The sequence below is a fragment of the Falco biarmicus genome, chromosome 4 (genome assembly GCF_023638135.1).
Source record: "Falco biarmicus isolate bFalBia1 chromosome 4, bFalBia1.pri, whole genome shotgun sequence".
NCBI lineage: Eukaryota > Metazoa > Chordata > Aves > Falconiformes > Falconidae > Falco > Falco biarmicus.
This window is the reverse complement of record NC_079291.1, coordinates 99992921-100005148: the sequence shown is the minus strand read 5'-3', so window position 1 is coordinate 100005148 and position 12228 is coordinate 99992921. Positions and strand designations below refer to the sequence as shown.

Sequence of the window (12228 nt, the reverse complement as noted above, 5' to 3'; positions counted from 1 at the left end):
GCTTAAAATGAAATGCTGTGCCATATATTGAACGAAACAGCGCCACAGACCTCAGGAACATGTAGGGCTGCAAAGCTCAGCTTTGCTCACATAAGCCATGCTGACTTAGCAAGCGGTGTTCAAAGGGCAGGGATCTGCCCATGCATCTGCTGCCCTGCACACCACTATATACTCTTCACAAACAGATCCTGCATCAGCTGAGCTCCTACATCTCTCTTGTTTTGTTTCCTTTCATATATTCAGGCGCAACGTACTGAGCTTGTCCTCGGGAATTGAAGATATTGGTATTATCAAGTGGGATCTAGCACTGTGTCTTCTCCTCGTCTGGGTGATATGTTTCTTCTGCATTTGGAAAGGAGTCAAATCCACTGGGAAAGTAAGTGCTCTTTTGCCCTTTTTATAATCATTGCAGTTAGCAGATATTAGGAATACTAAGTAATTCTGCTCTTAAAGGTATTCACCATTTCCTGGAAAAAAATACGTATTTTTGCACTGAATAAAAGAGGGATTCAGATTCAGCTGACTTTCAAAAGTCATTGCCAGTGCCCAAAATGCCTGTGAGTCAAGAAGCCATTACTGGAATGGCATCAAGAATCAGATACAAGCGTAGTTTGAGTACCGCTTTGCCTCTTTGAGAATAAGCATCAAACTAATACGTGTCCTGAGTGTGGAAGGTCTTAGGCTTGTGGTGTGTGGTGCTCTGCACTTCCTGTCCGTGCTTTCACATTGGCCAAGTTCATCCTCAGTGCAGCCGGGTAGATGTTAACATAGCTGTGGTCAGGATGTTTTAAGTCAGTGGAAACCAGTGGATGCATAGCATTTTTGAAATGCCACTCACTTACAGAAGACTTCTGTGTAGACACGGAAGACTAAACTTAGGTACTCGTTTAGACACACTCTTAACAGAGATCCTGGGTAGTTCATGGTTTTGGTCTCATCGTGTGCACTTCAGAATCATGTTTTTCTCTAAAGGGTAGCAGTTAATCATTCCTGAATTGCACTCCAGTGCAAGAAGCAAATTACAGCAAATCTCAGCCATTCACTTAACAGCATGAAGTATATTATTTCCTCTTGCATACAGTAGAGTTTTTAAACCTATTTTCGTCAGAAAAGGCTTTTGAAGCTATTGTGTATGTGTGGCTCTTAGCTTTCAAACCTGTTGGTAGAGGCAGTGTTTCAGGTGAGTCTAAGAGAGGTAGAGAGGTCTCAAGATAGTAAGTCGCAACATGTTTCTTGCCAGCTAGGTATAAGGGAGTGACCTGGTGAGTGTCCTGCCTGAGAAAAAGCCCACAGCATGAGACCAGCTTTTATCAGCCCCCAGAGAAGTCAGGAGTGAGCAATTGCAAACGCCTCAGCTGCAGAAAAAGCATCATTTAGCAGCTTTACCTTGTTACGCACTGCAGAATCAACCAGGAGACAAAATTCCGTAGGAAACCAGACCTCATTACTTCCACTGTTGACTAAACTACTTGCTTCACTATCGCTTCTCTCTTGCTTTCTGTGATTTTTATCATGGAGCTTTATTAAAATCGTGCTTGTGCCTTACCCTGGATTCCCGTCAGCTTTGCCCCAAAGAACAGCTTCCCCACCTCTAAAGCACACATTGACAAACGTGTTTGCTTCTCTGTTCCCTCTGATTGATGTGACCCGATGAGGCGATTGTGTCAGTTTTATCGTAAAGTTGAAGGCAGTAAATCTCCCGCGGTAGCCGAGCAGAGCTGAGCATTTCTGCAGTACCTTTTGCAAGCCTGGTATCTGCTCAGGAAGGGTTAGGAGAGCGCTGAGGGATTTTTCTGAGCTCCCTACGGTATGCTATGTCAAGCCCCTGTGAAGGTAAAGAGATTGAAAACAGGTCTGTTAAAATCAGTTACCTAAAAACTCGTGTGTTCTGGAAATCCAGCAAAATGGTCTCATCTCTAAGACAAGGCTGTTGGTAGAAATTAGCTGCCTTCTCTCAACAGCATCTGAGCTCGTGCGGGTGTGGAGCCAAAGCCCAACAAAACCATTGGAAAGTCTCTAGTTGACTCCATTAACTTTGGGGTCAAACAAAAGTAAACTGTAAACTCTAATGGAGGACTTGAATTAGTTGGGAAGTCTAGTTTACTTTAGTAGATGGTTGTTTATAGCACTTACCTGCTTTCCAGTGTGTTAATGGCTCTTTGGAGAGCGGAGGGGAAAAAAAAAAAAAAAAGACATAGTTTTTAGACCTCGTAGTAGCGTAGTGGACAAATAAACATGAAATCATGAGGAAAAATAATAGTTGTGCTTATGCTTTGGATAATGTGCGTGATCTTAAAAATTCCTCCAGCATTACAAGAGAATCTTTACCTGCAGCACAAAGGCCACTTTCTGAGTGTGTACTCCATTCCTGCATATATATCAAGACCTATATTTTTTTGTAAGAAAACTTTGATTTTTCATAGGCCTGGCTTATATTAAAAAAAAAATTAGAAAGCACAGAAACCCCCCTTTTATCCTTCTGGTTTTAGTAAAACTGGGCTAATGTGTAATATTATTTGTCAGTGGAAAATATATAGGAAATTCAAGAGAGAATAAAGAAGGATGTGTGTGAGAAGATTTCCTTTCATTTCATGAAATCAGTCCAGCTCTGTGAATTATTATGGCAATGCAGGCTTTGAATTCTCCTCGTTATTCTCAGAGGACACACTTAAGAAGAAAAATGGTGTATCTGGGGAGCTTTGCTGTAGTTAAACAAATCCTGGAAAACAAAAATACATTTTAACTCATGGCAGCAAACTGTAATTACCTGGGGGAATCATCTTACTCCATGAAAAATGCCCTTTCTTGGACAGTAGTGATTCTTGATGGTAACACAACAGTTATATAAAAAATGAGAGAGAGCATTGATTAGGGAAGAAAACAAAATGTTAGAGGTCAAAAAGTGTGGGTCTAAAGATAGAACTGTCCAAATACAAGCTCAATTAACCCTCGCACTGGAGATTAAGGCAAAGGGCTCTTTCATCAGATGAATGAGAAGATAACAAGAAGAGAAGAAGTAGGCTGTTATTCAAAGAGAGTGGGAATAGAGGTTATAGATAATGAAGACATATTCTCAAACAGGATGAATAGAGCCTTAGTTTCCAATAATGATGTTGCTGAATAGGCAGCAAGGGCACAAATGAAGTTATGGGACTGGAAATTACCACTGGTGAGGCTGATGCCAACCTGAAGGGCTTCATGTGTTCAGGGAGGTGGGAGTGGAGACACAGGAGCACGGAGCAAACCATCTTCATCTGTGAGAGGAGTGCCTCCTGGAATTGTCTGTAGGAGCAGTAGCGAGGCTGCACAGCAAGGTCAGAGGTAGCAGCAGAGCCTGCAAAAGAATTTAAAGTTTTTAAGTTCAAATAAAGAATGAGGTAATGCTTCAGGCGCCTTCAGCGAGGAAATCTCTTCAGCTTCCCTGGCAGAGGTGCGCTTGTTATGTGAGGAGGACAAACTGGGCAAAGGCAGAATTTCTAATGAAAGTCATGAGTTGTATAAAATCCTGCATGTTCTTTGCCCGAGTAACGTGTCCACTGTGGGGGCCGGGGGCTCTGGAGGGATTAATGAATCTGCATTGCCTGCAGGCCTGAAGCAATAAGGTGGTAAAGACCATTAAACTAAAAGTAGACACAGAAACTCAGGTCAGGTCTTTTTTAGGTGTGAGGAGGGCTTTGAATTTGCATCGCTAGATCTCTTTTGATTCCAGAGGTGTACCATTGACTGCCACAGACTAAACATACCTTTTCTTTTTCTTTTTTTTTTTTTAATGCCAGGTAGTATACATCACTGCCACGTTTCCATTCATTATGCTCCTTGTTCTACTTATCCGTGGTGTGACCCTACCTGGAGCTGCAGAAGGCATCAAGTTTTATCTTTATCCTGATATCTCACGGTTAGCTGACCCACAGGTACAGAACCAGGAGTAGGGAGCGGGATGATTTCCTACACAAAGGGGGATGGTGGAGGGTGATGGTGGTGATGTAATGGCAATAGATAATTTTCTTCCATGCTCTTTAGAGGTCCATTTATAGCGTGAACATTAATGCTGGGTTATATTTTCCAGAGATCTGCTTGAGAAGGTCACTGTTATATGTGTTAATGCATCTTTCCATGTGTATGTATGTGTGTGTATGCGTGTGTATTTTTTTTGTGTCAAAGGACTCTGAGGCTGTAGACTGTCCCGTTATACAATCTCAGCTTTCTTGTTGGTAAGGTAAGGGAGATGTGTTTTTTTTTTTTTTTTTTTTTTTAATGAGGATAGTCTTTAGTTTCAAAGGAGAGACACATGACCTTCACAGATGGAACAACAAGCGACAACTGTGAGTACCAGTGTCACTTAACTCCCACTGCTCAATAGGAGGAGATTGGGAAAGAAGTGAATTAAATAATGGAAGAATGAAGACCCATGCAAAGGTGGAGAAAATGCTTTCTGAGGCACAGGAACTACAATTCACTTAGACCTGGCTAGTGGGAGCTAGGCTTACTCTTTGTGTACAGGCTGCAATTAAATGAAGATTGCTGTCTGCGCTCAGAGTGCAAATGTGTGAGCAGACCAGCGTCGTTTCAGCCAATAGTGATCTGTGAGAAATGCAAAAAAACCGCAATACCCTCCAAAAAAAGAAAACAAGGGATCCTTGAAAGTAACAAAATATTGCTCACAGTGAGAGGAAATAATGTCTGTCTTTGCTATTGCTTTTTAGTGAGTATTTGGTTAAAATAAAATGCCTATGATAGCTAAATAACTGAAGTAGGGAAAGTGTAATCGAAAGAAATATTGTGGGAATTTGGTTCGTTCTCTAGTCTTGCCCTCTTTATACAAGACACTCTCTTCACAGGAGACATTACATTTTATGAATTAATCTTCTTTTATGGGTCTCTATCATTTTCATGATCTACTATTAGCCCTAAGCCCAGAGCATCAGCAGATAATGTAGAAGAGATTCATGCGAGCAGGCAGGCCCCCTCCCAGGGTCTAGCAAAAGCATCATCTCCAAGGAAACACCAGTCAGCAAGGTGCTGGAAAGCCATGGTGGGAGGGAGGAGGTAAAGGTCCAAGGTCTTAATTCTCACTTACTCAGACTCCTTGGTGGTTTCTACTGGTGTTAGCAGACGTGCATTAGCAGAAAAAAGGGAACAGATTCAATGGATGCATTTTGATAGCTTGCTACGCATTTACTAACCAAGAAGCTGATAGTGTACTGTAAGTTCACTCTGTATATGTTTTTTTAATGTAATCAGAAGAAAAAATCATGAGACCGAGGTCAGATACATATCTTACAAAGTGCATTGTATTTTGTTTGGTTCCCCCCCACCCCTATGGCTTTTATCTTGCATTTGAACAGGTACAAAAACAACCAGAAAGACAGAAAAATAAACAAAAGCTGTTTCTCAAGCTTTTCACATCCTCAGTTTAGTGGCTGGTCGGCTGATTCTAACTGCAATGAGTTACAACAGAAATGAGCAATGTTATAAATACTTTTGCATTTCCTATTGCGCTGAAATGCATTTATTGTTGCGCCAACAGGAAGGATCAGCTGAATGACTAAGAAACGAGAAATACTGAGCATCTCTGGGGAGGGGATACAGGAACTGTGGTAGAGATTATGTTCTTGTGGGCTCTTGACACTAACAATTTTCTTTTCCTGGTAAAAGCCAAACTTGCAAATGTGATGTTCTCTTTCCCTGTCTCCCCAACCCTTTAGCTATCACCCTCAATGGAAGCAATTTTTTTTTTTAAATTTTGCATAGTTTGATCTGTGTGTTTGTGTTGAGTGTTGCAATGCAACGATACCGGTAATAACAGTCTTTCCATCTTTCCCTTCAGGTCTGGATAGATGCAGGGACACAAATCTTCTTCTCATATGCAATCTGCTTAGGAGCAATGACTTCCCTGGGGAGCTACAACAAGTACAAATACAACTGCTATAGGCAAGTTTCCATCCAAGGGGGTTTAGTGTTTTAGCTAAATGATGTAAATAAAGTAGGGACAATGGGTTAATTTTTTTTTTAATTAACTTGCTCCATGACATATGTGTGACTTAGGGACTGTTTGCTGCTGGGATGCCTGAACAGTGGTACCAGTTTTGTGTCTGGCTTCGCAATTTTTTCCGTCCTGGGCTTCATGGCACAAGAGCAAGGGGTGAACATTGCTGATGTGGCAGAGTCAGGTACGATGGTATTGGTGGCAGTGGTGGTGGGCACTGCCGCCTAGCGTGTGAGCAAAGTTCTGCAGACTCAATCAGCTAACATCTAAGCAATAAAACCAGAACCAGATGTCCCATAATCTCCAGAAAAATAAGCACATTGTTGATTTGGGCTTTGATCTAGAGCAGTGAGGGTCAGCCGGGGTTGTATTGTTTACTCTGTCTTGATTAACAGGGCAGCGAACACATTTCCTAGAGTGTGCTAATCCATTTGAGTTGAGATTAGAGTTAAGATAACCACACCATTATCTAGGGTCCAGAAGGTCATTGATTCGAGAATTTATTCCATCCTTCTTTTCAGACTACCTTTATTTTAATCCAAATAGCCAGTATTTATGTATTTTTCATAGCTCACTTTTGCTTGCTCACAGCGCAGTGCTGCAGTGGGAATGTTGCCTTGGCCTTTTGAAGGGATATGCACTCTTATATTCCAACAAATCTCACTGAAAGGCAAGAGAAGTTGGAGAACTCCATCTCCTGGGTTCTGTGGACCATTTAATCCTCAGGAACCCTAGCTGTTGCAATCCTGCCTTTGTCCTCTGTAGCTTCAGGGTGAGGTTGACAGAACTGTGAGAAGTCCGTTTTGAAACTGGATGTCCACTTAGGTTCCTCCCTTACTTCGGAAGCGTTCTTCCCATTAACACTCAGCTATGCACATGCGCCTGAAAAAGGCTAAATCCTCATAGCATGTGAATGTATCTCAGACAGAACAGATGACATTTTTTCCTCTGTGCATGTCTTGTCCGTGAGGGCAGGTGTAACCATGTGTTTTCCTGTAGAACAGACAGATTAGGTGGGAGTTACCATTTGAAAGTAATGAGTCCGGTCTCTGCAGCCATGAGGCTGAAACTTAATCAAATTCAAGTAGTAATAATGTCACCTGAGTGCACTTTTGGCATTTCTTTCTGACATTTTTGAGCAATTTTGATTCACTGCATAGCATTTGAAAGCTTTCCTCTGCAAACATGCCATTAAAAAGAAAAGGTCAATATATCTTCTAATTGCATGGCTCTGGGAGTTAAGTCTTTAAGAAAAATATCTCACTTTGCAAGGGCTAATGAAAAACTAATGACATTGGTGGCACCACTGGATTCTTGGGTAGTTGCAATTGGCATACCTCTCGCAAGTGCACTTGGTTAACGGTCTTGGCCATAATGCTTATTTTGATCAGAGGTTGATTGTTTTGTTTGAAAACAGGAACTGAGGGAATAATCCTATTGAGTGAATCCTAGATAGCCCCCTTTTTTTTTAAATATGTAGCTGGATCATTTCCAAGAGTAGCATTTTTAAGTATTTCCACAGTAGGTTTTTATCTGGTCAATATTTATTCTGATTTTTATTATTAAATCTCTGATAAACAGGCAGCTATATTCCTGTTGCTTGACATTTTTAGAATTAGACAATTCTGTAATAACACTGGATTATTAAGTAATGTTTAAATACAAATTAAATAACAGTGTTTACACAGCATTTTTTCAACAGCTCAAAAAGCATTTTTTAAAGGAGGGATTTTATAGCTTATTATAGGGACAGCAAGGGCGCTGACTAGCTTCTGAACTAGGCTTTCCATTTCTTGTGTATTTTGTTGTCAGTTCCTTCAGGTTTTCTCCTTTCCTTCAGTTCAGCCCTAGTCACTAATGGCCACAGATTGCAACCATCCCACTGTTCCCTGGGTTGCCCATCATCACTGGCTGGTCTTTGGCTAAATCCTAAGGGACTTTTTTATATGACAGCAACATTACCAGAATTATCCAGAATTACTGAAACCACTTCCCATGGGTTGCCTCACCGCATTTCTCAGCAGAGGTCAAGCACAGAGCCACTGGCGACCGCTTGGTCCCCCTGGGATGAGCATCCCAGGACCCCTGGGGAGCCGTGGGGGGAGCCCTTGCTGCTGCCCTGCTGCTGCCTTCTCAGCACAGAGGCATTCAGCAGGTGCTTCAGCCTCTCGGTTTTTGGCCTTGCGTTTTTTGGGTTCTTACGATACAAGGTCCAAACTGTTCCCCTGGGTCAGGAAAGAGGTGAGCAGAGGCACTGCCGCTTGGCCATAGCACTGGGCAGAGGACATTGTCCAGGGGGCCAGGACCTCCTGCTCCCCCTGCCTCTGCCCAGTGAGTTAAATCCTTCCTGCCCTATGCGTGACACCAGTTGTTTCCTTGTTTGCCCTCCTGCAAGCCAGGGGAACGTCAACAAAATTGCTGACAGCAGAACCTCATGGCCACATTTTTTAGCCATGCCAAATTCAGCCTTGGTGCAACGTGCCCAGGGGACAGTTGTCAGCGAGGGGTGGCTCCCGCTCCAAGCACTGGTTGCTGCTGGCCTTCACTGGCTTTAATAGGTTTACACAACAGCTAAATTAGACCCCTCTAACTTGTCAGTGAAAGCAGATTTTTAATAAATAGCGCTTGATTTTTTTCAGAAATACTTCTAAAGGCAGAAAGGAAAGCAGCGGAGGCTCAGCAAAGCTATAGCGAGCCCTGTCTGGAAGAAATACTTTACTGCCCGTGCAATTTGTAGCAAAGTTAAAACAGCACAAGATTTGCCTTTTTTTTTTTTTTAAAAAAATCCCATTTGCAACAAATTCGGCTTAAGCAGGCCTGACTATAGTGCCTTAGGATTCCTGATGCCTGCGCATCAAATGGCCAGCATGGGGGCTGGGCTGGGCTGGGCTGGGGCTGGGGCTGGGGCTGGGGCAGTCCTCCTTAGCTCTGAGTAGCAGCCACAAGTGCTGCACTTTGGCAGAACACCCTCCAGAGCGACAGCGTTTCAAATTAAATATGATTTTTAGATTATTTACATTCAGTCGCAGGGATGCCAGGAACATTTTCTTTCACATGGACTTATCTCTTTATATTTCAACACTTAGTTTCAAAGGAAAATCAAAGCCAGCGCAGGGCTTAGGACACTTGGTGTTTGATGGTATCACAGTGCAAGGACAGGTTCACAGGCCAAAGCATACAGAATTGCAGCAAGTTTTGAGGAGAGCAGTTTTACATCTGTCTCATCAATTTGAACAGATCAGCTGCAAATGCCATCTGGTAGCAGTTCTCCCTCAGGGATGATCTACTGTATTCACTGAATTAAGGGGAAGAAAGCAAAGCCCCCAAAATTTGAGACATTCACCAATTTTTTTGGTACCTTCTGTCGTATAAAATCTTAGTTGTGTTTCATTTTAAATAAAATTAGTTGCTCGATTGTTGGCTAATTTGTATTTATTTCTGTTCAAATATTTTCAGTGACTTAAAGTTTTCTTTAGTTTGAAAAAAAAGTCATCTTTTTTTTACCTCTTTCTCTTGCTTCTTTTTCCATCTTTCTTGTTGGAAAGGAAAAGTGGGAGGTAGGAAGAGCAGCGTTAGAGATTTTTCTGTACAGATCAGAGATAAGATTTCCATCCCCACACTGCAGCAGTTTTAAAAAATTCCTTTTCCCACTGAAAATTACATGAATCCACTTCTAAACCCTGGAAAATGCCAGTTTTCAAGGCTCCTTAAAGCAAACAAGCAGACCAGCCAGGCATTCCTGGTTTTAATCTGATTTTAAATCTGCCCTCAGAATTTTTTTGTTGGCTTCACCAAATTTCTGTGGCCGCTCTGAGAGCCTGGCATAAATGCCAGATTGCCAGTGTTCCTGTCTCCCACTTGGAGAGGGCTCTTTCTCTCTCAACAAAAGCTCTCATAAGTGATAGCTGGTAGCACCTGGCTGCAGGTGAGAGCATCTTTGGAGATCAGCATGCGAGAGCACCGCGCGTGTGCTCGGGGCGTGGGTATGGGTGAGATGCCGTCTGGTCCACGGTGCGGAAAAGACCCAGTGTAGTGACGAGCACTCACACACAAGGCTTTGGTTTCCAGAGCAGACGAGCCGGGTAATTAGTCCCAGCCCCACTGATGCTCCCAGACTGTTGCAATCCATCCTGCAGCTGGGGCTGGTGTTGGTCATGTTCAGTGTCACTGTGGCAGGTCTGTGTAGGCTGCCTGATAGGGGCAGATGATGTAACAGCGTGGGGAAGCGATTTTACACAGTTCCTAACAGCAGGAGGCATTTTTTTCAGGGACCACAGATGATATAACTAGGGGTAGCCTGATCAGTGCAGCACTGAGGGTTTGCAGAACTGAAGGAGCAGACTCCTGGAGTGCAAACCTTGCTCTAGAAAAGCATGCTGGGTTTGGAGGTTGCATACAGAGGGAGGTAATGGTTGCATTAGTGAGGATCCCGGGGAATGTTTGGAGCACTCCGAGTCCCCTTCCCTGCATGCAACAGAGTTTCATCATCATCATCTTCATCGTGGCCATGTGGGCTAGCAGTGGGATTCTGCCATTCCCCTGGGTCACCCCTTCTCCCCCCAGCCCCCAGTACTGTGTCCATGCAAGGCAGGCGTTAGACCACCTCCATTATTGGCATGTTTGAGACAGATGTTAAAACTGGTGATCTGTTAGCAATGGCCTCGGGGGTTTGCCTGTGGTTTCTGCTGTAGTCATGCGTGCTTCGATTTCAGATAAAAGAGCCAAACTGTTTCACTTCTGGTATTTCCAGCCGCGTTTGGATTTATCTGAACGGAACCAGGCATTCCTGCATTTGAGTGTGGCTACCTTTACCAAAGAGCTGGTACTTACTATTTCTCTTCCCTTCCCTTCCCCCTTTCCTATTTTCTCTTTCTCTAGGTCCAGGCCTGGCCTTCATCGCCTACCCAAAAGCTGTGTCCATGATGCCGCTGCCCACCTTTTGGGCAATCCTTTTTTTTATTATGCTTCTGTTGCTTGGACTGGATAGCCAGGTTAGTACGATGGGTGGGAGATACGTGGCTTATTGTATCGGCACTGCTGACTGAGAAAAGGTGCTTTTACAGGCAAGAGTTAAGAAGAGAATACCTCTAATGCTGCTTAAAAAGAATTCATCTGGGTTGCTTTTTAGGGCGGGGGCTGCACTTGATGCCTGGTGACTGTGGGTTTGCGGTATGATGTTGCTCAGTAAGACATTGTCATCAGGAGCTAATGGAGCCAAGACTAGGACAGTCCTCCCTAACCTAAATATGACTTTCAGTCTGGCCACAAAATACTGCTGTTTTGGTTGCTGCGATGCAGTATTTTCCTACTTTGGGGAAGAGCTTAATCATTTTAAAACATAAAAGACTGCAGCAATCCGTTCTGCAGAGTACTTTCTGCCATTGCGATCACCTGCAGTGTGTATACACCATCATTAAAACACTCTATAAGAATTAATAACCACTAGGAACGCAGGCTTTGATAGTTACAAAGTGCCAAAAAAGAAAAGTGAAGCCATCATGAGGCACAAAAAGCACAAAATGTTTTCTACAGTATATCCAGGGTGGCTTCATGCAAAGTCAAGAGGACAAAGCCGCAGCCTTTGTTGGTGGCCTTGGGCTCGGAGGTGCCAAGCAATGTGGGATCCTGCTGACTGCACGTCACCAGCATTCAGTCATTCACGTCATTCAGCACCTCCAAACAGGCCAGAGAGCGTCTCAGGTTCCAGCTGTACTAAATATATAGCACACGTTGCCATTAATTAGTGAGCATGAAAAACTCAAAAACTGCGGTCCAAGAAGTTAGATTATTTTTTCCTAGTGGTTGCTTATAGGAATGCTGGACTAAATACTGCCAAAGAACCTGTAAATCATTTCTAGATAGTCCACTTACAAGGAAACATGGGTGACCAGGGATTATGCAGTAACTACACATTCAAAATTGCTGAAGTTTTCAGGGCAACAGGCAGCTTTCTGCACTCAAATGGAAAGTCACTAAGTTTATATAAAAACAAATAAATTGGTAAGGATTAAATGGTCACTTAGCCTAAATGCTATCTTGTATGAGGAGAGAACTGTGAATGGATTTTTACCCCGTTGTTGTGTACTTCATCTCTTACATTTTTATATTCCGTTTGCCCTAAATTGCTTTTTACGGTTTAGTCTTTGAACTCTAGTGAGCAACTTTCGATCGCTCCAAAGTAAATGTAGAAGTGCCCGATGCTGGGGTTCAACAACCCTGTGCTTATGCAAATTGGAAGCTGT

At 43.0% G+C, this 12228-nt stretch overlaps 1 protein-coding gene across 14 annotated transcripts in view; it reads left to right on the top strand.

Moving 5' to 3' along the window:
- The window catches only part of SLC6A6 (solute carrier family 6 member 6), a 121356-nt gene that overhangs the window by 95952 nt on the left and 13176 nt on the right, over positions 1-12228 (top strand). For all 14 annotated transcript variants that reach the window (XM_056335652.1, XM_056335651.1, XM_056335644.1 and 11 more), the window contains 5 exons: positions 244-376; positions 3777-3911; positions 5828-5931; positions 6046-6170; positions 10865-10977. In XM_056335652.1, the coding sequence (XP_056191627.1) occupies positions 244-376; positions 3777-3911; positions 5828-5931; positions 6046-6170; positions 10865-10977 (610 nt within the window). The remainder of the gene's footprint in view (positions 1-243; positions 377-3776; positions 3912-5827; positions 5932-6045; positions 6171-10864; positions 10978-12228) is intronic.